At 57.1% G+C, this 24,380-nt stretch overlaps 2 protein-coding genes across 2 annotated transcripts in view; both read right to left on the reverse strand.

The window, feature by feature from the left end:
* Nucleotides 1-5,426: 5,426 nt before the first annotated feature.
* On the reverse strand, nucleotides 5,427-9,895 carry LRRC14B (leucine rich repeat containing 14B). The gene is made up of 2 exons (XM_008708755.2): nucleotides 8,625-9,895; nucleotides 5,427-6,743 (listed from the first exon to the last, which is right to left on the reverse strand). The coding sequence occupies exons 1-2, from the start codon at nucleotides 9,512-9,514 to the stop codon at nucleotides 6,098-6,100; spliced, it is 1,536 nt and encodes a 511-aa protein (XP_008706977.1). The 5' UTR covers nucleotides 9,515-9,895; the 3' UTR covers nucleotides 5,427-6,097.
* An 881-nt stretch (nucleotides 9,896-10,776) lies between these two features.
* PLEKHG4B (pleckstrin homology and RhoGEF domain containing G4B) overlaps nucleotides 10,777-24,380 on the reverse strand; it is an 83,453-nt gene continuing 69,849 nt past the window's right edge. Inside the window, exons 16-24 of the mRNA XM_040630192.1 lie at nucleotides 21,801-22,053; nucleotides 20,613-20,702; nucleotides 20,307-20,537; nucleotides 18,408-18,578; nucleotides 17,630-17,810; nucleotides 16,052-16,159; nucleotides 15,556-15,813; nucleotides 12,267-12,403; nucleotides 10,777-10,863 (exon numbers count right to left, since the gene is read on the reverse strand). Coding sequence (XP_040486126.1) covers nucleotides 10,858-10,863; nucleotides 12,267-12,403; nucleotides 15,556-15,813; nucleotides 16,052-16,159; nucleotides 17,630-17,810; nucleotides 18,408-18,578; nucleotides 20,307-20,537; nucleotides 20,613-20,702; nucleotides 21,801-22,053 — 1,435 coding nt within the window. The 3' untranslated portion in view covers nucleotides 10,777-10,857. The remainder of the gene's footprint in view (nucleotides 10,864-12,266; nucleotides 12,404-15,555; nucleotides 15,814-16,051; nucleotides 16,160-17,629; nucleotides 17,811-18,407; nucleotides 18,579-20,306; nucleotides 20,538-20,612; nucleotides 20,703-21,800; nucleotides 22,054-24,380) is intronic.

The raw sequence follows: 24,380 nt of genomic DNA on the forward strand, positions 1-24,380 counted from the left end.
CCCCCCCCCCCCAGCAAGGGGTGTGAACTATCCCCAACCTGGGACTCCCAGAGACAGCCCAGGGCTGATGATGGCTGGTCATGTGCGTATCCTCTGCCTGGCACACACCAAGGTTGCAGACTCTCAGAAGGAAAGCCGGTAACCCCTCAAACCGCACAGAATTTAGACACGGTGGGCTGCCCTTACTGGTCAGTGGCAGGGCGATCCTCCCCGAATCCAGCTTCCCTGTGCCGTCCAGGGCCCAGCCTTGCAGCAGGCTTTCGTAAGGCCCACAGCCTCCTTGTGCTGGTGAGGCCGCTGGAACTGCGGTCAGGAGAGGCCGGCTGGGCAGCGCGTCTGCAGCGCTGCGGGTAACTTGATGGAGTTGCTCGGTAGCAAGGGGCCCGCGACAGCTGCTTTGAGGTCCGTCCGCTTCAGAACCCTGTTTCCAGCTGACCGGCCTCCTGTCTGTGGCAGGGAGACAAACTCAGAAGTACTAAGCTGACAGCAAACTTCACATCTAATTGTAGGGGAATGTCATTAGAGCTGGGTTTGGCCCGGGGACCAAATAGCTGAGGCCTTACGGTGCAGTGGATCCGCATGGTTTACACTCACATGTGGTTTTCAATCTTCGGAGCAATTTCAGGGACGAGGGAGTGGCTCAGAGCTGCTGTAAGGTCCCCGTGGGGCTGGGGTCCTCGCCCCAGGCTCTGCTCTTAGCTGCTGTGCTCTGCACAAGACAGTGTCATGCTTTTCTTCTCCAGTGGTGGCTCATGTCACCTTTCTGCTCTACTGTCACCTGTTGACCCAAACAAAAATAACCTACTCGGGTAAATCTGAACTGCAAAGTTTCTCTGGTTATCTGTACCACCTAGAGTGGTGTCCATTCCGTTTCTGTTATTCCACTGACTCTCCAGGTACCCTTGGATAAGCCACCTAATGCTTTCCTCTTGGTTTTGTTTTTAAAAGGAGGGAAGTTCAGGGGGCGCCTGGGTGGCGCAGGGAGTTAAGTGGCCAATTTGGTTTCCGCTCGGGTCATGATCTCGGTTGTGGAATTGAGCCCTGTGTCAGGGATTCTCTCTCCCTCCCCCTCTGCTTCCCCCCCCCCTTTCTCTCTCTGTGTCTCTCTCTCTAAAAAATGAATAAATAAATCTTAAAAAAAAAAAAATGAGGAAAATTCAGCCAGCCATTCAGTAGGTAAATTTCACGGTGAATTGTTCATCCTCATTCTGTTTTCTGATGTCTAGCGTGCTGTGAGCCTAGCCTTCACTAGCTTGCTAACTATGTTCAGATCACTCAAATTAGTTCAGACACCGCGTTGATACTGCAAAATCAGAAACTTCCTGCAGAAAATTACGATGGGCCGTGTTCGTATTTCACAGCACAGCTGCCTTCTACTGGCAGGTTTAATTGTTAATTTGATGCCATCCATCTTTTTAACTGATTTTGTTAGGTTGGAAATGTGATGACTTCACCTCAAAGGAGGTCTGGACTAAGTGACACTACGCTGGAACATGACTGAACTGAAAGGGTCTAAAATTGAGAAAAAGAGTAGGAGCCAGGAGCTGGTTGATATGTGTGCAGGATTTGTGGGGGCTTGGGAGTCAAACATCATTTGTCCAGGCTGCTTTCCAGAAGGTCTCAGTAACTGAAACCTTGAGCCAGCTAGGCAAGGAGGACGCTCCAGGATAAAAGGGGCCAGGGCTGAGGCAAGGCCTGTCTCTGGAGGGAGCCTGTCCGTGCCGTAGTCAAGGGGAAGGGGCATTTCATGGCCTGTGATTTTAATTGGTTTGGGGACACTGGGTGGAGTTAGGGTGACTTATGCAGGAAGGGCTTTGGGGGGGGGGGTTCAACCTCTGCTTTCTAATTGTGCTTACTGTGAAAGTACCTATTTCAGGGTGTTTTACTTTGGAATAAAGTTCAGGGATTGACCCGAATGTTCCAAAAATAAAACAAGAAGCAGGTGGCAATTCTGTAAATTAATCCCGTGCAATTTATTTGTTAGATATGCTTTCCTCCCCGGTGAGAGTTCACAGAGACAGATACAGAGCTCTCATATGTATTTCTTGTGTGTGTGTCTATAATGCATATATGGACTGACAGATGAAGGGTTTGATTTCATGACGACAAAGTCATCCCACAAATATCGCACCGATGATGCGACATATGGCAGGGAAGAGACTTCACCAAAGAACCTGCATGGTTTTGAAAGGGGAAATTATGGGCGCCTGAGTGGCTCAGTCGATTAAGCGTCTGCCTTCGGCTCAGGTCATGATCTCAGGGTTCTGGGATTGAGTCCCTGCTCAGCGGGGAGCCTGCTTCTCCCTCTCCCTCTGCCTGCTGCTCCCCTTGCTTGGGCCCTCTCTCTCTGTCGAATAAATAAAATCTTAAAAAAAATGAAAAGGGAAGTTATGTCTGATTAAACTATGTAACAGAGTATCTCTGTGTGGTATTGTTCAAAACTCTGATTGCTGAACAGTTTACCAAGATCATCTCTGTAAGGAGAGGGAGGAAAAGTCTCCGTCATTACTTCCACGTCTCAGTCTCACTTTGTGAAAGCCAATCTGCGGGAAATACACGGGACTGGTGAAGGCTCCTGTAGTCACTCGGTGTCTTGTGATAGAGCATAGGGAACCCCACCCAGCACAGAGGGCATGCTGAGCCCTGCAGAGAGCGTGTGGACTGTGGAGGCCAGAGGGATGCCCCTGGGCCTCCTGGGGGCAGCCCGAGCCATGCTTGTTGGACCTGCCCTGCCCCGTGTGAGCAAGCTGCTGCCCTCTTCCAGCACTGACAGAAACCGCTTCTCCGTTTCTCTCTGCATTAGGGCTCTGGCTGCAAGCAACAGAGAGCGATTCAAGCTTCCTGAGAACATTTTGAGGGGAGTTTATTCAAGGACATGTCATGGAACCTTAGGGCAGGAAGGGAGATTGCAGGCCGGGTCCTTAGAGGGGAACCAGAAATGGCCAACGACGGTCAGGAACCTCAGAGCAGTGGTCTCTGCCTCATATCTGCATATCTGCTTTAATCTTTCTCCTCCTGGGTTTTCTGAGTTTGCATCTTACCTGTTCGATTCCCACGTGTGGCAGTTTGGGAACCCCTGGGTTATACGCTGCTGTGGCATTTGAATGGAGAGGGTGCAGGGAAATCAGGTGTGTGCTTTTGTAACCTCACAGGAAATCTTGAAAAAAGAAAATGAGGCTTCATGAGCCAACTATTGGCTGCCTCTGTGGCAGCTCTGAAGGAAATCCGTCTCCTGCAGACCCTCTAACAAGTCAGGGTCTTGTCAGGGTGCAGACGGACTGTGGGGAAGCATTGAGTTCTGAGCCCCTCCCACATCCTGCCCCAGCGCCCCAGCCCCCTGCTGCACGCGCTGTGCTGGGTGGGTCTAAGGGCGAGGCGGAGCGCCCGCTGTGTGCACTCACTTGTGTCCCTGAGTATCACGTCCTGGCATGGACGCTGGCTTCTTGTGGGTGGCCTGCGCCGGGTGGGAGCCACAGAAGCTCACGAAGGGGTGGACGGGGGTGTTGAAAGGGTTTGTCACATGAGGACAGACGCTGCGGCACCCCCTGAGATGCTTGAAAGGGGCTCGGCCCATAGCCAGGGCTGACTGTCATAGGGGAGTTGATGGGGTTCGGGACTGGCAGCGGCCGGTGGGCAGAGTCACTGCAGTGGGCATCAAGCCCCAGGTGAAAGCTACGGCACTTCCACCCATGGGGAGCTGCCGCAGTGGCCAGCGACAGGATGGGATCCCGCGGTCTAGCGGGGGACAGCTCATCAGGGGGTTGCTCAAGCCACAAAATGAGAAGGAGAAGGAGAGCACCAGTGGTGGTAAGAGCCACAGGCTCATGTCCCCCACACAGAGCGTCCCCCGAGTCTGTGGGTCTCTCCTAGTCTGGGGCGTAGAACTGGAAAGACCCATCTGGAACAGAAGCAGAGTGGGAGACCCCTGAATCTGTACTCCCTCTTTGCCAGGATGGGCAACGGGAAGCAGGGCAGGCTTCCTGGAGGAAGTGCCATGATGAATCCACCACAAAGGACTTGGTCAGTCCTGGAAGGTGGTTTCCCAGCATCCATCATGGCCTTCACCCTGTCCCCATTCAATTCAGCTGTCTGACCCCTGGGAGGACCAGGTGGATTTGGGCACTGATAGGCCTTTACGCTTCACCCGGTGGAGCCGTGGCACAGCCGCCCTGTGGTACGGTCCCATCCTCTGGACAGTCAGCCCTCTGCCCCTCTCTCTGCCAGGTGGTGGCGTTCTTGTCCTTACAGTTTGCCTTTCGTTGGAACCAGGCCTTCGCAGCATGAAAAGCACGGGGATGAGCCTGGTCCCGGCAGATGCCTGGGACTGACGTCACATGGACGTTGTCAGAGCCTCTGAATCCCAGGCTGTGCCGGTGCAGTGACAACCCACCATGGCTGGAAACAGAGGCCCTCCAGGAAGCCGTTCTGTGTCCTCGGGCTCAGGGTTGGGGCCCAGCGGGTCCACAGGGACAAGCAAATGATGGGTACGAGGGTGGCATGGGTGCTTGGGTGGCTCCACATGCTTCAGAACTGCTCCAAATGTGCCTCCCAAGCATCTTGGCTTTTACAGGTGGGTTATTCCTCAGGCGCCCCAGGGGCAGGGGCTGTCAGGAACATTCCCCACCAGCAGACACCTGCATGCCCACCTCCTGCCCCAGTCACTGCAGCATTCTTGGGCCTTCTCCACCACGGCCGCCTGGCTCAGCCACATACATGCTGGGGTCCTACCCCGCTGGCCACAGACAGAAACAGTTGAAATTACTCAGCTCTTTAGAGATAGATTCAAATCATCGCAAAACTTTGCCCTGTGCCCGCTCTGCTTTCTTTTCAGAGCTCCTTGTAATAGCAAACTCCATGTGCCTGAAATAGGGCTCAGAGACGGCCAGCAGGACAGCAGAGGGTGAGCAGAGAGTAAGAGTAGTGGCCCACAAAGCAGGTCTAAGGGGCACGGAGAGATCGAAGTCACCTCTTCCCTCCTGCCCACTGTTCGGGTGTCCTCCTTTCCTGAAAGACCCAGGAGGAACATTATTGCCTTTCCCAGCAAGTAGACTCCTGAGACAGCTGTCACTCTGGGGGCCTACCCCTTAGGCAGCCCTACTTGGTTGTGGGGAGAAAAGCATGGGACGTACCTGTCAGGGGCAGCATGGGGTTACTTTGATGGGGACTTACCAGGGTGGGGGGGGGGAGCATGTAGGGTGTAGACATACCTGGGGGGGAATATGGGGTTACCTGGATGGGGACTTACCTGGGGAGGGGGTCCCCCGTAATTGCACAGAGGGTGGAGCCTGCTCACATAGTGATTCAAACCCCCATTAAGACCTTGGGGTTCTAGAGTGAGAGGTTGGGCCCATCAAGCCCTCACCTCTATCTTGAAAAAATGCTTCTCTTTCATACTCTTGGATACTTAAATAATTCTGAGCCACGTCTGAAGAAGGCACACTACTGTTTTATTAGTATCTAATCGCTCTAACACTTGGCCCTTTGCAGGAATCAGATCTTGGTAGAAACCAAGTCCAAGTGCTGTGATGAAGCACTTACGTGCCAGGACTCAACCTCACAGAGGAGCTCGCCTTGGCCCGAGCAGAGGCTCCTCTGGGGTCAGGGTCCAAAGGGAGGTAGGAAACAGGGGCAGCGATGGGGTTATCACCGGCAGGGACAGAGGCCCTCCAGGAAGCCGTTCTGTGTCCTCGGGCTCAAGCCATTAACAACCAATCCCATGTTCCATGCTGGGGTGGAGTTTGTAAATATGTCAGCACTGCACACAGGCCACACGTGGCACGGGCAGTACTGAGTACTGAGTACTGAGTTCTGTGACGGTTCTCACGTTCTCTCCGCCCCCGCCGGACGTCCGGGCTCCCCCTTCTTGCTCGCGTCCAGCCCATACCGTTCCACTGTTTGCCGCTGACGTGGCCTCAAGTCACCTGTCCTGGAGCCAGGGCTTCCTCTCGTGTGGTGCTTAACTCCTGCCACGTGCGAGTTTCACTAAGAGATGCTGTAACTGGTGGTGGCCGGGGGAGCGGATGCCCAAGCCTGCCGACTCCGAAGTCCAGCTGCCGCACAGCTGAGCGGCAAGGACCGCCTTGCTCTGCTCGAGGGCCTACTCCATTTGCTCCAGTGCTCTGGAAAAGTTTTCTAGAGCAGCTTTGAAAGCTCGCAGCAAGAAAGCTCCAAGTTCATTGCTTGTTTCTTGGATATCTGGGTCGAAACTTCCAAAGAGGGGTGTGCAGACTTGGACGTCGCACCGGCCGGCCCGAAGCAGCACTGCACGGAGATCTTCGGCAATGACCTCATACTTCTGCTGGTCGAATCTGGACATGGCCAGCTCGTCCTGGGGGTAGGCGGTGCCCTCAGGGTAGCAGTCCTTGGGCACTGGGAACTCAACACACCGCAGCTTGGGCAGCTCGCAGAGAGCCACGAAGAGGCGCCTCAGGGCCCGGGCAGACAGCGGGTTCCCCAGGAAGCGGAGCTCACAGAGCTCGTGGCAGGGGCTCAGGGCCAAGACCAGCATGTCCACGTGGCGGTCTTCGATGCCGCACTCCTCCATGGTGAGGACCCTCAGCGTCTGGGCAGCCCGGCTCAGCAGCCTGAAGAAGGTAGAAGGGAACAGGCGGAACAGGCTGTGTCCACTGAGGTCCAGCACCTCCAGGTGTGTGGTGTGGAAGCAGTCTGCCAAGAAGGCCATGTCTGCGTGGTTCAGGGAGCAGTTGGCCAGGTCCAGGGTCCTCAGTGGCGTCCGTAGGGGACTAGGGCAGGGTGGAAAACAGTGCAGGTGAGAGGTGGTCCCAGCGAGGACCTCTGGGAGGAACCAACATGAATTCGACCTCATGGGTCAGCAGACTGCAGCCCGAAGGCTGAATCCACTGTGCCTGGTCTTAGCCAGGCAGTAAATGGTTTTTACATCTTTAAACGGTTAGAACAAACCAAAGGAAGAATGATACTCTGTGGCATGTGGCAATAACACAAAATTCCATTTTTAGCGTCTTAAAAAAAATGTCAATTAGAACTATGGTCACTCATTTGTCTGTGGTCGCTTTGGGGCTGTGGCCGAGGATGGTGAAGAATTAACTTCACCCAGGACAGGTCTGGCCTTTGTCCTCAGCTCCTGAAATGTTACATCTGCTTTGCCGACCACCCACTGTGTCTGCTCGCGTGCTCGCTGTGGCTCTCCAGTGCACATGAACTGGCATGAAACAGTTTTACAGTGGGGAAGGGCCATGGAGGCATCTAGTCCAGTTTTAGTCTTGCCTGGGACCTAGAGACCCTCCCGTGTTCCGCTGTGAGTGGGGTAGATGGCCCGGCATCCGCAAATGCACAGCTGGGGTGAGACCCTGCTGGGACTGGCAGTTCTCAGAGTCAGGAGGGCACCTGCACCCCGGGGCTTGTGAACAATGCACGTGAGATCCGCGGCACCTCCCGCCCTGGGGACGCTGGGGCTGCGTCTGGTGCCACCAGGCTGAGCACGCAGTGCAGGAGCGTAAACACGGCCCAGTTCTCGGCCCCCCCGCCCGCGTCCCCCACACCTGTACTCCCTGTGTGCTGAGAGCCTGGCGTCTACCCACCACGCTGTCCTTTTCCCGGCCCCTCTATCCAGGTCTGCCGTGTGGGCCAAAGAAGCCAGAGTGGCCCTTGTGAATATGGAGGTGATCACGTCATCCTCCTGCTCAGAACCTCCAGGGGCTTTGCTTGCCCAACAAAAGCCAAAGCCCTTCCCTCCTTTCCTCCCTCCCCCCTACTGCCCTGCCTACTGACCCCAACCTTCTCCCTGCTGACCCCGACCCCTCCACATCACCAGTTTGGGCCTTTTCCACCTCTGCCAGGCTGCTGCGGTCTGCAGGCTCAGTGTTCCAGGGCTCTGCTCACAGGTCTCCTCAGGGAGGCAGCCTCCCCTGACCGCGCACCCTTCTCCGGACCCCTGGCCCTGCTGGTGTTCCCACCCTTGTGTGGTTCCTCCCCTCACACGGGGGGACCTGCTGCCTGGCTCCAGACCAACACAGTGCACAGAAGCAGTGATAGGCCAGTCTCAAGAGCAGCTTGGGACTGTGGCTTCTACCTGGGTGATCTCTGGTTCTCGGGTCTGCCGCCCTGTTGTGACAACTCCCAGCAGCCAAGGTCAGAGGCTGCCTGCCAACAGCCACACGCTGAACTTGGAAGCTGATTGCCTCACCCTCCCAGCCCACCAAGCCTTCAGAGGAGACCACGGCCCAAGCTGAGCGGGGTTCTTGACGGACCTTGTCACCATACACCCAGTGTTGGGATAATTCGTGACAAGACAGGTGACTAATACAAAATAATGTAGTCACTTCTATGTCATTTGTTTCACTAATTGGGAATTTTCCCATCTGCTCACTGACGGAAAACAACAGTCCTCCTTGAGCTCTCCGTGTTGCCAGGCTATGTGTAACCCCCTGTCTGTGCCCTCCTGCCACACTGGGCCCTCCTGGAGTAAAGGCAGAGGGAGTCGGAAACCTCGGGGCCTTGTAAGCAGCTAGGCCCCATGTGATGGTCCCTCATGCATCCACGGCCTGGCCTTCCAGAGGGGCCCCTGTCACCAGACCTGCGCTGAGGAGCTGTGAGCAGAGACCCCACTCACCCGGCCCGGCCCTCTGTGCTATCCCCCAACTCACCCGAGCAGTTCCGGAATCTTCCCTGTCAGCGTGGAGAAGGCCACGCTCAGCTCCGTGAGCTGGCTCATCTGGCTGAGCTCCCAGGCGATGGAGGTGAGGAGGGGGTCCTCACCATCAGAGGCTGGGGTGCTGGTGGGGGGCGCATCGAAGGCCCTGGCAGGCAGGGTGAGCGAGGCCAGCTGGGGGAAGCCCACCTGGGCCAACAGCTGCTGCACGTGGCCAGCATGCAGCCGCACGTTGTGCACCACCTCCAGCCTGCGGAGCTCTCCTGGCCCGGCCAGACACAGCACCTGCAAGAGCTGGCTGGGGCTCAGACTGTCTGCCCGGAAGGACAGGCAGTGCACACGCAGAGGGGCAGGGCCTGCCGGCCCCAGGGCCTGCACCACCACTTCGAAGTTTCCTTCTGTGACAAAGAGATCGGCGAGGACCCGGATGGGGCGCTGGGCCACTAGGGACTCTGCCTGCAGCTGGCAGCACGTCCTGGCCAGCAGCTCGGTGCGGCCCCACCTGCCCAGCGCCCTCCCACAGGGGCACTGCTGCACCTGCACGTCTCGGACGCCTGTGAGGTCAGCCACACGCAGCCGCTGTGGGCCCCCGGCCCGGAGCACGTGGTCTGCAAGGCCCTGCACACAGGCCTCCAGGCAGGCCCTGCAGGTGCGGTCCCGCAGGTCCTCTGGGTGTTCTGAGCACGGTCCGAGCAGCGCACTCAGCCGGAACTCCTCCAGTGGCCAGCGCTCCAACAGGACACGGATCACCTCTGCCTGCTCCAGCAAGTAGCTGGCTTTGAACAGGAGTGGGTACAAGTTGTGGGCCACACCGTCGAGGCTCTGTTGGGCCACCTGGGGGTGAGACACCAGGGTCTCAGCCGAAATGGAGCGTAGCGATCTCATTGTGCCTGCCCGTGGTGGCCCAAAAGCAAGACCGAGCTCTCCCCTTGAGAGTCTCCCAAAGATGTATGCCCTTGTTTATTTTTAGCTGCAGCTGCTGTGAGCAGTTCGCCTTTGGGCAGAAGGTAGTGAGCAGGCCCTCTGGTCATCTGACGGCTATTTTGGTCGTGGGTGCTTGTTTGGCTCTGACAGTGGCCAACCTGTCCTTGTGGGGCTCCGCTGGTGAAAGCAGAGCTGTCTGAGTGCTTGGCTCAGGGGAACTAGGCCCCTGAAAAGTGCCGCTCCTGCCCACAGTAGGGGTGGGCTACACGGCCGTGGCGTGGACCAGGGAGACCCCAGATGAAGGCCCCGCACGGCCTCTCAAAGTCACGGGAGCCAGGCTCCCTGGGTGAGGCCTGCAGGTGATGTCCCTGGATACAACTGAACCAAGTAAGAGAACCATGACCATGTCTTAGAAAAACACGTCATATCTATTTACGTTCCTGAAGTTTGGAACAAGTCAGCATTGAAACAAAGTAACAAAGAAACACAGCAGCTGGAAATCGCCAACTCACTGTGGTGTGACCCAGCCTGTGCACCAGGCTGCCACCCGGAGGACAGGGGTCTCGTGGGGAAGACACCCCACAGCAGGAAGCTCGTTCAAGGTCTGGCATCTACCCAGGCTTTCCCTGCTTAATATTATTCCCCATTTGGTGAGGGGTGGTCCTCTCGGGGCACAGTCCACACCCCAGACCTCAGGCCCAGCTGCTGTGCGCTCACCCCAACCTGGGTCCCAGGCCCACAGGTGGTGACCGGTGGCCCCACTATCTACACATGTCTCGTTAAAAACAAAGAAAACCGAGATTCCAAATACACTCAGAGGCACCCCCTGCACCTGGGCTACACTTCAGTGTAGGGGACCATGGCCCATGGGTCTGCGCTGCCTGGAGGGCCAGTGTAACATGGTCCCAGAGGGCTCAGCCTACTCTGAGACACCCCAAGTCTGCCTGGACCTCCCCATGGGAACTGGGGTTCTGCGAGCTCCCACCCCAACCTCACTGCAGCCTTCAGAGCATTGGAGGAGTTCGGAGCAGTGTGGACATGGAGGTCTGGACCACTTGGCCCTCTGAGCCCCTGAACTGGGGTGGAGGAACTGTGCCGGTGGGATGGAGGAAGGCCAGGCAATATCCAGGCAGGCGGGGCCTGTGGCATGCTGACTGCATGGCCAGTGGCAGGAGTGGGGGTGCGTCAGGAGCCCCCAGCATGAGTGCTTCATTCCCAGACCTCAGGCACAGGTCTGGCTGGAGGGTCCTCTCCTCCCTCTGACGGGGATTCTCCCTGGAGGGGCTGAGCCTCTTCCGAACACGTCACAGCTGTGAAAGGAAGGAGGTCGTTACTCACAGCCACTTGGTGCCCAGGGCATGCACGGCACAGAGCCCTCATCTGGGAGGTACTGGGGAGGCCTCGCACCCTACAGGGTGCTCTCAGACTCATGGACACACAAGCTTTCGAAGAAGCACTTGGGGCCAGCACGGACAAGGTCAGGGCAACAGAGACAAGAGTGTTCTCTGCAAGGCTGGCTGCCCTCATGGCGGGTTTGGCCCCTGGGCCTAGGCCGAGATGGAGCCTGCCGGGTGGCCACCTTGGCAGCACAATGTATCGGGGGTAAAAACGGTTCTGGCCACGAAATGTGTCAGTTCTGTGTTTGCCATTCTGATCTGAGAACACGAGTGCTTGTGTGGAGAGCACCTTCTGGCCGGGCTCCAGGGCATGGGCTATGAGTGGGTGTCAGGGAGGCCCCTGTTCTCAGGACACAGTGCTGGATCCCCCGGGAGCCACTCCTGACAGGGGATGCCCTGGAGGCTGGGGCGGGTGGAGGTGGTCTCCACTGGCTCCCATGGCTAGGCCTCGGGGGAGTGACCGCACCAGGGGCCAAGGGCCCCCTCCTGTTGCAGGAATACCTGAGCTCTCAGAAATAACTCCATGCCACTCTCTTGGGTGTGCAGTTTCCAGGGGGTTTAGGCAGCAAGGTCCTGGGGAGGTTGGTCCGGGGGCAGGGGGAGCAGGGGAACAGCCTTGCTGGCCAGGGTGCCCCTCCTGGGGGGCTGTTCATGTCCAGCCGAGTGTGCTTGGGAGCATGTGGGACAAGGTGGTGACATGGCCAGGCAGTCTGGCTGCTGCTGGCACGCGCAGCGCCTTCGGGTGGCAGTGGACGAGAGAATCCTCCCATTACTTCAGGGGAGCTGGGACAGCCTGCCAGTCAAACCACTGTCCAGAAGCCTTTGTTCTGGCAGGAGAGGAAATCGCTGACTACAGCCCATGTCACTGGTCATCGTCAGTGACGTGGGGCGTGTGGACTAAAGACCCGTCCCCCACGCTCTACGCTCAGCATACCCTCAGACTCGGTCCTTCCCTCTGATGCTGCCCACAAGCTGGACTGGTGTTTCCCCAGAACTGGGAGGAATGGGGGTGCCTCCCCAGAACCAGGACCGTGCCTGCCAAAGTGGGTATGTGTGTGACCTGAGGCTGGGTGAAGGTCAGCTGAGATCTCTGTGAAAGAGACTGGTGGCTTCCTCTCTGAGTGGCCCCTTTCCCTGGTCACCCCATCCCTCCCTCTGGGGGGATGTGTCTGTGTGTCCATGCAGGGCTGTGTCTGGGCTCTCCCCTGCTGGCTGTGGGCAGGGAACGGCCAGTCCACAGGCAGAAAGACGCGCCAGGATCCCTGGGCGGGTCCTGAGCCTCTGGGGGGCGGGGGGTCTCAGGAGAGGGGACTCACCGTCGTGGTGTACTGGCTATGCATCTGTGGCTGTGAGCCCCTCCTGGGGACAGCAGGGGAGGCGCTCTGGTGGCCCTCCTCAGAGAACAGCCCTGGGAGCCCGAGGCCACTGTCCCCCGACGACGTGCCCTCGGTCACTGCAAAGAGGGGCTGGGTCAGTGCTGGTTGCCCCTCCCACCTCTGCGCTCAGCACTCAAGGCCCCCTGAAGCGTGTAAATAGAGATGAGGTGTGTCTTCTGTGTGCAGACAGCTGTGAGGCTGCGTGGGAGCAGACGGGACAGCGCCGCTGGAGGCCAGACACCTTCATGAGTGAGTGGCTCCCGACCCAGCTTTTCTGAAATCAGCAGACTGGGAGGGAGGTGCTCGGATGGCCTCTCCTCCAGCAGGAACCCTCGGGCTCTCCAGGCAACTCAAAGGGGAAACACAGAAATGAGGCCAAAGAAAGGCCGCGTGGCTTAAATAAAGAGCTGGAGCGGGTCAGGACGAGGTCTCCGCCCCAGAGGGCTGTCAGAGGCCTGCTCGGTGTCACCACAGACGAAGCTGTGAAGTGGCCCTGCCGTGTAGGCACAACTCCCGTCGGCTGGCGGGGGCTTCGCCACAAGCTTCTGTGCCGGGATCACAGCACTGTTTCTGCACGGAGCTGAGGGTGGCTGACAGAACCCTCCTGCACAGGCCCTGGCGCCTCGTCATACATCTGGGCTCCGTGGGAGAAGAGAAAGCCCCCCTCCACACTGGGGATGCGCCAGCCCACGTGGGAGCTAGGGAGAACGCGGCCAGGAAGGTGCAGTGGCTCTGGGCTGGCCATGCGGGGGCGCCCCCAGCCGTGCTCCCTGTGGGCGGTCAGGGACCGAGGTGGCTGCTGTCCCGAGCAGGTGTGCAGCCCTGGGCGCACCTGGGCACCCCAGCAGGTTTCAGGCGTAACGCCTCCAGCTGGGCAGACACGCGTCTGTGGCCGGTGGTGCCCTCTGAGGTGTTGTCACGGCGGCAAAGGCACACTGGGGGCTTGGAAGGACACGGGTCCCGGGCAGTGTGGCCCCAAGGAGGGGCCTCACCAGGGCTGCGGTACCGTGGGCTGGATTCTTCTGGGAAACCGGACACCTGTGACCCTCCACGTCACACCTGTGGTGATTCCGCACACCCAGGAGGCTGCGAGAAGCAGCCACGGCGGGCCCTGCCCACAGCCAACACAGCCGCTCCCTCCAGGTGGAGCAGAGTGCAGGCCGGCACTCAAGAACACGGCTCCGCGGGGTGTTCAGGGAGCGCACGGCTCTCGGTGCGCGGTTGGGCAGGGTGGGTGTACGAGCCCGGCCGCGAGGCCCTACAGCACGGACACAGTCCACGCAGCACACGTGTGTCGCTGCCAAAGGCTGCTTGTGCCCCATTCCTACTCCCTGCCGTCTCGGCTATGCTCAGCCGTCATCTATTTTCCCCTTAGTCCTTCTGTTCTCTGTTCTCCTCTCTTTCTACGTACTTTAGGGTTGAGCTATTCGTAGGATCATTTTATCCCGTTGGGTTTAGCTGTAAGTGTTTGTGTTGTTATTTTAGGGGTCATTTGGTGTTTAGGGTGTATCTAACAAATTAGACGCCTCCTGTGATATTACACGCCTCCGCCACGGTACAGAACTGCACGTCTCCACGCGTTCTGTGCACGCACATCCCATCGGCCTCAAGGACACGACTGTTGTGTTCCCTTTACTGAGCTTGTTCAGACAGCCCACTGTCTCTTACAGAGATGTCGCTGGAAGACTCTTCCTTTCTGCCACCTGTCCCACCTAGTGTCTCTGTCCTTCTCCCTGGAGAACGTCCTTTAACCTTTCCGGTCTGCTGGTGAGGAACTGTTTCAGCTTTCGTACGCGTGAAAATGTCCTCCTTTCACCATTTCTGAAAGACATACTTGTCACGCTGAACTCTAGTTTGGTGGTTTTTCCTTTCAGAGCATTTGAACTGTCCCTCCCTGTGTTGTCTGCGACGAGAAATCTGCTGCCTCGCTCCCTGTGCGTGTGCACGGAACACGCTGGCTCTCTCTGGCGGCTTTCCAGACGCTCTGTTCGTCACGGGGTTTCCAATTTGTCACGCGCATCTATGTGTGCTGGGGCTCACTGGTCTTTGGGCCTGTAGGTTTACACCCTTCACCAAATCAGGGACATATTCAGCCACTGTTCCTTCAAAGTTTTGTTGTCCCTCCATTTTGGGGCTCTATTACGTGTTTATGAAGCCACTCAAAGTAGTCCCACAGCTCACTGATCTTCTTCCTGGATTCTGTGTGTGTCACTTTGGACGGCTCCTATCGATACGTCTCCACTAAGTCATGCTTTCTGTTAGCTCTACCCAGTGACACGTTCACCCTGAGTACTGCCGCCTTTTATTGTGCGGAGTTTAGTCCATCCTACCTTCCCTGTTGTGACAACATTTTGGACACCAGGGACACAGAATGATGGTGTGAATGCCAGGCCTGGCAATTCTAACAACACATCAGTTCCAGCTGGTTTGGCCTGAAGGATTATTGCCCTTATGGTCTGTTCCCTACTTTCTTGCATGCCTGGTGCCAGGCAGTGTGTGTCTACCCTGTCGGCTTCTGGATATTTCTGTAATTGCTCTGGGATGCAGTTAGGTTACCTGCAAATGCCCTGCATTCATGGCATGGTGGGAGGTCAGCAGGAATGTTCAGTGCAACACCCCCTCCTGAGCAAGCCCTCCTGAGGACCTACCACCGCCCTGGGGATGCGGCTGCTGCCCATCTGCTACTGGGAAGAGGTGCGTGTTGGGGGTACTCTCAAGTCCTCCAGGGCCACCGGCCGGGACAGCCTCCTCAGGTGTGGTGCTGACCAGCACTCTCCTGGACCCAGACCCTGGAGATCTGTCACTGCACGGGGCTCCCCTGATCTGTCCTCCACTGGGGGTCTGCAGGCTCTCCGCTCTGCACCCGGGGGCTTTCAAGGCAGAAACGGGAGCAATCACAGGGCTCACATCACAGTCTTGTCTCTCAGGTCACTACCTTTGGTGCCAGATGTCCTATGTCTCAAAATCTCGTTTCATATATTTTGTCTGTTTACATTTTATCTGGTTTTTTTTTGCTTGGTTGTTTTAAATCTATTCCCCGTTACCTTGTTTTAGGTGGAAGTGAAAGTTTTTGTTGTTTTTTAATTAAAGAATAATCATGATGTGTTTGAAGACTTTCGTAAGTATATAAAAGCAAGGGAGTTGAATGACCTGGTGAGCTGCCCCCCACCCCTGGAACCAGCTGCTGGAGGCTGGAGCGTGCACGGCTCCAGAGCCTAGGTGCACTCACGCATGGACGGCGGGCTCCCCGTCTCCTGCTCCAGCTCATCCTCTTCCTCCAAGCAGGTGCGCATGTCGTAGGGCCAGGGGCAGTAGGCGGAGCTCAGCAGGGCTGGGCTGGCACATGCCTGCAGGCTCAGGGGCCCCAGGGCGGACGACTGGCTGCCAGAGGAAGAGGTACTGCTGTCCGAGATGGTGGAGTGTGGCCTCTTAAAGGGGGCGGCGTGGTCACTGGGGGGCACAACCACGGGTGCTCGGGTCCACGACTCTGGAAGGGGACAGAAAGCACTTCGGTCTGGCTTTTGCTCCCCAAGTGCAGCCCAGACCTGAAAATGAAGTAGCCATCTGGGAAACTGACCAGGTCCCTCCCTCTGCAGTCGGGTCAGGCACGACGTGGCCACCACCCATCCAGCCTGCTGTGCCGGCTTTTGGGGGCCGCGGTGAACACCAGGGGCTGCGTCTGAGTCAGTGGGACAGAGTGAGGGGGAGGGCTGAAACCGTGTTACCTGCTCCCTTCTTGACAGCCCGGTCACTTATGGCTGCGTTGCTGGGCTGGATGTCCGTGAACGGTTTGTCGCCTATCCCCATTGACACCATTTCTTGCATTCTGACTTCTAAAACAGAATAACGCAGGACAACTCTCCAAGCAACTGCTTGGCTTTAATGCCACTCTTGACACTCTGCACCCGACACCACCCATGCAGACCAGGAGCATGTCAGAGCCTGGCCCAACACCCTCCCCCCCCCTCAAGTGCTGCTGGGCGGCCAGAGGAGCTGGGGCTCCCGTTCTGGTACATGCATCTGGTTTGGCCTCACAGTGGCCTTTCTCAGGGAGCTCAAGGAGCGAACAAGAAAAAGGAGGACATGGGACCCAGGAACTGGGTGTCCAACTGGGGAGAGAAGGGAGGGGTCCCCTGTCAGCATGAAGGACAGTGAGCCACTCAACAAGACCAGCCTGCAAGGGGCACGTGGCTACAAGAAAGACTGACAGATACTGACATGTCTTTGAATACTGAGCACAGTGTGAGAGTCTGAGAATGAGTTACTCCTTGGTAAAACCAAGCAAAGAAAACCAAAGATAATGATTATAGTTGGTGGGGGCAGTGGGGAGGGAGGGGTGGGAACAGAGGAGACTGGGGAGGGTAATGGGGACCGGGCCAGAGGGACTTCCTGCTCCTTGAAAGGGCTGGGTCCACTCTAAGTGGACAGAGGGGCCAGTGAGGATCTGAGCACAGCTGCAGTGCACACGTATGCACACACATGTGTGCGTGTGTGTTCACGTGTGCATGGGGGGTCTACCCCTCTGAAGGAAGCTGCTGTGGGAAGGCTGTACTGCATCTCTGACAACAGGTCAAGACTCTGGCCAGGGTAGCAGCTGCGAAGGGGTCAGGTGGTCGTGTTTCAACATTTGGACATTGGAGCCCTCGGGGTTTCTCGGGCTTCGGAGTCAGAGCTGACGGAGTGCCGGCTTGGAAGGGCCGCTATGCAGACGGCATCTGTAGCAGCCAGAAGGGATGAAATGCCGTCCTGTGGGTGTGAACAGGAGGTGCCCCAGTGATGAAGTTGGGGGGGGGAGCAACCGAGCGGCTGACTCCCAGGAGCAGGAAACCTCGGTGGGTCCTGGCACTTGGGGCATGGTGCCTGACAGAGGAGGGCCCTCACCTCTAGGGAGGCCACAGGCGGGCCATCAGCCCAGCGTCCAGGAGGGCAGGGCACTTTGACAACAAGGTGAGGTGGAAAGCAGGGGGCCTAAGGTGTCATGGAGCAGTATTATGACAACACCTCTGGGATTGCTGTGGGGTGAGGACAGAGGTCTTGCTCATATACAGGTAAAGGGCAAGTGTGTTTGTGTGCTGATGGAAGGGTCCATCCATCTCCACGTGGATGGAGGGGGCTCTCCAAGGGCCACCCGCCCCAAACACCTACCCAGGTCAAAGCCCTTAACTCCTGGACTCAAACCCCTGCCTGAACCCAGCCCCTAACCCCTGACCCCAGCCCCCTGCCCTGAACCCAGCCCCTAACCCTTGGCCCCAAACCTCTCCCTCAAAGCTGGCCCCCTTAACGTAGAGCCCTCTTCTGCCCACCTCTGTTCCGCAGAGCCTGCCGCCACAGGATTTGCCCTATCACGTGGGTCCAGGCCGTCTTGACCTCTGCAGAGCTGGCCTGGAGAATGTAGGTGTCCTGGGACTTTCGCCGCCTGCGGAACCAGATCTCAAACCTCAAGCCGCTGTCTCCGACGTTCTCTGTCATCCCAATCTCTGCTGTCTGCACCATAAGCAGCAGGTGGCGGCAGCGTCAGCAACCACCGATTCTCACTTGAGCTACTGACCACTCTCCAGCTGACCATCTGACCCCAGCACCTCAGCGCTGGAGCTCCTTCACCCAGACACCAAACGGTGGGGGATGAACTGGCTCCGTCTTGGAGCCTCGGTTTCCCCACTGGAGAAAGGGAGGCTGGACTGGAAGGTTCTATGGTGCCCTGGGGCTGTTGCACTGGACGGGGCCTCAGGACCCTCTCTGGTGTGCTCCTCTGTATTGGCAGGTAAGGGGTTACAGGTGTGGGCTCCTCCTGGGAGCTCAGAACCTCCGTAGGGTGAGGGCCACACCTGGAGACTGGCCCAGGGGAAGGCCACCTCCAGTGCTCGCCTTCCCCACAATCTGAAATGAAGTTACCAGGTGAGGGGACTGTTTTCCAGCCACTGAACCAGCACCAGTGGGACTATAAAGGACAAGTATCTCCTAGTAGCTTTCAAAGCTCAGACACTGGACCCCAGGAAACAGCAAATATCCCATGTCCCTGCTCGTACCCAGCAGACCAGGACCTGACACCCAGTGACGTCAGGTGCAAAGCAGGTGTGTTACCTTGAAGGACTGTTTGTACGTATAGGTGTCATAGCCCCCGTCCACCTTTTTGGTCTTGCTAAACAGGATGAGGTCTTCAAAGAGGAACACGTGCCTCAGAGACTTTTTCCTTCCACAGCACACGATAAACTCGTCCTGGCACCTCAGCTGCCCCTGCTCCTTCAGATTCACCTGCAGACAAGCAAGCCTCCCTCAGGGACCCTTGGACCTGCCCTGACCCCACCCCGACCCCCCGGGGAGAGGAAGGGACTGGAGGTGGAATTGGTCACCAACAGCTAGTGACTCACTCAGTGACGCCTGTGTAAGGAAGCCTCCGTAAAACCCAAAGGACAGGGCTCAAGAGCTCCTGGGGGTGAACGTGTGCGGTGCCCTGGGGGGTGCAGTGCCCCTCTCCACATACCTGGCCCTGTGCCTCTCTTCCATCTGGTTGTTCCTGAGTATTGCCCCTTAAAATAAACTGGTGATGGTAAGTGAATGGTTTCTCTGGGTTCTGATGGTCACGACTGACATGTGCAGTGTGTGTCGGGGGCCGTCTGGTAGGACGGAGCCCTTCACCTGTGGGATCTTACCCTACGTCCAGGCAGATGGTATCAGGATTGAGTTGAGTTATAGGACAGCGAGCTGGTTTCTGAGAATTGCTCAGAGGTATGGGGAAAACCCACACATGGAGCTGGTGCAGAACTCTTAGGGCCGGGTAGGGCTCCCGCTCGTCTGCGTGGAAGTTAAGCTCTTCAATTTTACTTGACTTCCCACCTGAACGCCCTTGTGTCCCTTTTAATGGAAGCCCCCTTGTTGATGTGGTGCTAGTCTTAGTCCCGATGGGGCCAACAGGGAGTCAAGTGATGGATTCTGCACCTGAGCTGCCCCCTAACCCCCAGAAATCCATCCAAGCTCTAGTCCGGGCTACGTGGGAGGACGTGGCCTGCACGCCCTGGCCAGGCTACTGTTCCCTTTGTGGTGTGTATCCCAAACCACAGACACCGTTGCTAAGTCTCTCTCATGACCTTCCAGCCCAAGGACAGCCCTGTCCCGGGGGCTGCCTGAGAATGGTTGGTTCAATCCCAAATGACTTGGCTGGGCCTGATGAATGGAGGGATTCTGGGGGTGCCCACACTTGGGGTTCCCTGTGTCCTTCACAGCTGTCCATGGAGAACTATACTCCATGCCAGACTCCAGCGCTGCTGCTGGCCACAGCCACGGGTCTGCATTCTCTAGCTGAGCCAGGGGTCCCACCTTCAAGCCCAGGTGGGGTCAAAGGGCAGGGCATCGGCACATCCCCAGCTGTGCCCACACATAGGCCAGTTCACTTTGCAAGGCACCCGGGGTCAGTCAGTGGGAGAACAATCCATGTGGGGTGGTGGCCTGGGAGCCGTCGTGCATTGTGGCGGCCAGAAGGGCCCAGGCTCAGATCGCTGCTCATGAAACTCTTAATGCTGTTTTTAGCAGGGCATGCACATTTTCGTTTTGTACCGGGAATTCTGTGGCTGTCCCTCCGGCTGTCAGAGACAAGGGGTTCTGCTGGAGAAAGGGCTCCTCTTCTGTCTATGCTGGTCCTGTCATGCCACCGTGTGCGGGGCATGGACACCGGGCCTCTGCACCCCAGCAGAGAAGCTGGCGGCACGGAATAAGCCAACGTCGGTCTGCTCCAAGCCTGACAGCCAAGCTCAAGTTTTCATACATCCAGTTGTTTTAATGTAGCCCCAATGAGCAGATGGTTAGCCATTTAGAGCCTGGCACAGTTGCCTGGACATGAAGCCCCTCTCTACTGCCCTCATCCGGGGGCCCCTTGGGAGGTCGCAGGCTTCAGGACACTTCCCCAGAGGATAGCTCATGCACTCTGACCCCAGGCCTCATCTTTCCCGAACTCAGGAGAGCCCATCAGGGCCTCGGGGCACTTACGTCACAGCCTCGGACAGCGTCCATTGCCAACAGGTCATTTCCGTGGCGCAGCTGGAAGCGGACCACGTCTTCGGCGGCCCGAAGCTCGCCCAGCTCCTGCTCCCAGGCGGGGCAGCAGCCAGCCTCCCTGACCAGGTCCTGGAGGAGCAGTGCATACTTGCCCATGCGCTGCACGGGCTTCAGCAAGTAGGAGGCCAAGTCCATCTTGTCGCCCAGCTCCCGCTGCTTGTCCTGCAAGGGCCGGGGTGAGAGGGTCAGCATGGGCCACGGGGCTGGGCAGCGCGGCTCGCAGGGTGGGGGGATGACCTTGAAGAAGGCGTTGCCATGGCTGCAGAGCAGGGCGTCCGACTGGGGCTTGTTCTTGCTGTAGAGTGCATACATGCCAAACTGTTCCTCCTGCAAAAGGGGAGGGCACCGTGCACCTGAGTTTGGGGCCCAGGTCCGAGTCTGTGCCTCTGCCCCCACCCTGTGTGTGCAGTCCCCCCGCGGGCATGAGACAAGGAGGCTCCATGCTGCATTAAGACCATCTGGGCTTCCCAGCACGTGGGGACACGTCAGGTTGATGCCAGAGTTCTAGAATTGGTCTTTACAATACAGGGTTTGGGGGAAGAGGCAGAGCCTGGCCTGGGAAGGGGCATGGAGAGTGTTTGCTCATTAACAGTCAAGAACCAAAGTTGTGTCAACATTTCAAATTTTCGCATTGTTGTCAATATAAAGCAACACAGAGTCCACCTTACGGCTAAAAGTACCTTCTTAGAAATAGCTGAAAAGATGCAACGTGGGATTTCTTTCATCCTTGGGCATTTCTGTTGTGGTAATCTACAGGTGATAATGCTAGGGCCAATGTCTCATCTGCCCACTGCCCAGATGCCACCGCATCCCCACTGCCTAGCACACTGCTCGGGAACCACTTGGTGAAAGCATTTTCTTTTCGGACTGAACTCAAAATTTTATTAAGACCCAGATAGGGAGATGTTCATATGCAGTTGAGAAGACCCTTATCAAGGAGAGAGCAGCCCTCCTCGAGTCAACGTGCACATTCCACGAGCTTCCGTCGAAACCCTGATGGGGCTGGCTGCATGCAGGAGGACCGCGAAGGGGACCGGGTGGGCTGGTGCAGGACGCAAACTGATCTGGGGAATTGTGTTGGGCCGACTACTCCAAGTGGTGAGGAGAGGGATGTGTGTGACCACGCAGGTGAACCCCCATGTCATGCGGCTCTGGGGAGCCAAGGGCGCCTTCAGGCAGCACTGAGCCAAACACCCAGTGTGATCAGACCCACGGGCTTCTTGTCTATTTTGGGCGTCTGTTTATTGACGGGTCTGAGGTACTGTTAGGGACACATTTCCTAGGCCTGATCTGCTGTGACCCAAATCACCTGAAACGTGGCCTCACCAGACCCAGCCTCTTCGAGGGCACCCTGGGCTGATGTCACCTCCGCCTACCACATGGGAGTCTGCTGTGTGGACCCAGAGCCTGAGGGGGGGGACTCACGTGTCTCAGGAACCCGCGGCCCGCCGCCAAGGGGCAGTGCTGGCAGCGCTCCAGCTCCGCGAGGAAATGCTGGCGGTGGAAGTCATAGAGCTTCTCCAGGTTCCCAAAGACAACGCTGCGCTTCCCTCGAAGGTCCTGGGGCAGGTCTGTTCTTTCCATTTCCGGAAAGTAGTTGTCGATGACATACCCTAAGGACCTAACATACTCCCTCTCCGTGGAAAGCATCTCGGCCATTATGTGCTGCAGTCGGCTGCTGGAAGACAGAGAGGTGGGTGGACACTCAGGCCGGCGCGGGCCTCGCTCCGGGCCTCGCGCGACCCTTGGTCCGTGTTATTCCTGCTTCACACGGAGATAAGATGCTCTGCGAGCCCAGAGGAATATGCGTGATTAGACACGGGCAGGAGACGCACAGTAAACAAGAACTTTGTGATTACGTGTCCTGTTGAGCAACGAGTCCTGTCGCGTGCGCTCTGTTACCCGAAGAAGCTCCTTTGACGTTAACGAGTAAGATGAGAAATACGGGGGAGGGACGCACACCAGAAAGAAACTGGCTGCATGAAACGTCTCTATACTATTGGTCACAGCCCTTTAGGATAAAAGATCCTTCCATAAAGTGAAAAAGAGACTCCCAGGACCGCTCACTCCAGCCCGGGTCTTGCGGTCTCTCGTCACCAGATGTCTTGATTCCGGCACCCGCTGCAGGGAGGGCTCAGGCAGCAGGAAGACTGAAACACTGCAAAGAAGGCTGTGCTGGGGATTTACAAGGAGATGGTTTTTGATGCGCACGGACCGCTAACCTACCAGAAGGTACTTCTGAAAACTCAGCTTTAGGTGGTCGAGACGTCTGGCCCAGAGACCGAGGAGAAGCAGCTGGAGCTGAAGAGGCAGAGCAGGGCCTCGGAGCCCAGGACGGCGCAGAGATGGGCAGCGGGGGGGCAGAGGGCTCCCTGGCTCCTGCTGGTGTGGCATCCAAGCCTGGGACCTGTCTCTGTCGCACAAGGCCCTTCCGGAGGCACCAAGAAGAGCCTGGCCTGCTGGCGATGTGGCTCTTCGCCCGTCCCATCTGATGGCATTCTGCCAGCAACGCTCCTCAATTACTCAATCCGGAGGATACTAATGGGGGCTCATAGACTTTTTTCTGCCATTACTTGTATTTACTTGTTTGTTTGTTTCTTTTTTTAAACTAGAAAACAATGAAAAGCAACCAATGATAGAAAATCCACCTGTGGTCAGAAAGGCTGCTGAATACAACCCATCTACAGCTCGAGAGTTGATCCTTTCCACACTCACATAACAGACCTTACAAATACCTATTGTTTCTGTGGAGACAGCACCTTCTGGCTAGTTGGGAGCCTGCAGCCCTTGCTGCAGTGCTGGCACAGGTGGCCTGGAGGTCCCCCAATAAACCCGAGGCCCCAGGACCCACAGCACCCCTCCTGTCAACATTTGCTGAAAACAGGCATCCTTAAATATTCAAAAACAAAAGTAGCATGGTCTGGGGATTTGGAAATTGACACACGAGGACACAATGGCTAGGAATGTCTGGAGAAATGACTGCTGGCCAAGTGACAGGGACTCCCTCTGGGCAACTGGCAGAAGGCCTGGGTTTCCACAGAAGACTGGGTTAGTTAAATGCTCTCTCCTCTGGGTCCTGGTGGCTGAGGAGGACGTGCTCCCTCTCTGGTGTGCTGTGGAGTCCTGCTACCAGACCCTGGGTTGGTGGGTCCATGGCCTGTGAAAGGTGGAAGGGGGGACCTGTCTCCGGGGGCAAAGGCAGGACGGCTTCCCAAACCTGCTCCCTCCAGACCGAGGATGCCCACTGCAAAGGACTGGGGGCTGCTGGCAAGCAGTGGTCCCCCATCCCTGCGGTCTGTGCCTCTGAAACTTTCAAGATCAGCTCAGGGGAGCAGGAGAGTGGCTCCTCCAGGAGCCTTCCCAGGGATTCCAAAGCCCGGGGAAACCCACCCCGGTGCCACCAACCCTTCCTGTCCCAGCTCAGGCTTTGCCCTGAACAAGCTACACCACAGCTGCCTAGAACCTGAAACGTAAGGGCATTTCTCTGTGTGAGGAGGAAACGCGTCCACCCACCACGTGAGGGAAGAAAACGAGGGTGATGCCCCACCTGCCCCCGCCCCGCTCACTGTGAAGATGGACTGGCAGCCTGACGGCAGCCTGTGGTTCCAGGTGAGTGCGCTCCCTGTCATGAGGCCTGGACACAGTTCTTCCCCACTGTTCAATCCTAACAGTTGCTGAAGTCTATATTTTTACACACATTTTCTTAAAGATTAAACAAAGTCATACAGACCTCTCCATTCGGGCAATGGAGAAACACACACACTTCTCACCTCAGTGCTGAGAGACTTTTTTTTTTTGGAAGTAATTTTTAAGTAACTTCTTCATATTCCAGGTGTGATTTGGTTATTGTGATTTTTCTGTAAATGGGCCTCAAGTGATGAGAGCTGGTTGTTTAACCATCAGAGCGGGGGAGCTAGGTACGTACAAGCCACGAAAAAGGAAGCAGTTTTCACTGACCATGCTGAGCACGGGGAGGTGAGTAACATCTGGTCTAAGATCAAACAC

Source organism: Ursus maritimus, unplaced genomic scaffold, assembly GCF_017311325.1.
Source record: "Ursus maritimus isolate PB19 unplaced genomic scaffold, ASM1731132v1 scaffold_15, whole genome shotgun sequence".
NCBI lineage: Eukaryota > Metazoa > Chordata > Mammalia > Carnivora > Ursidae > Ursus > Ursus maritimus.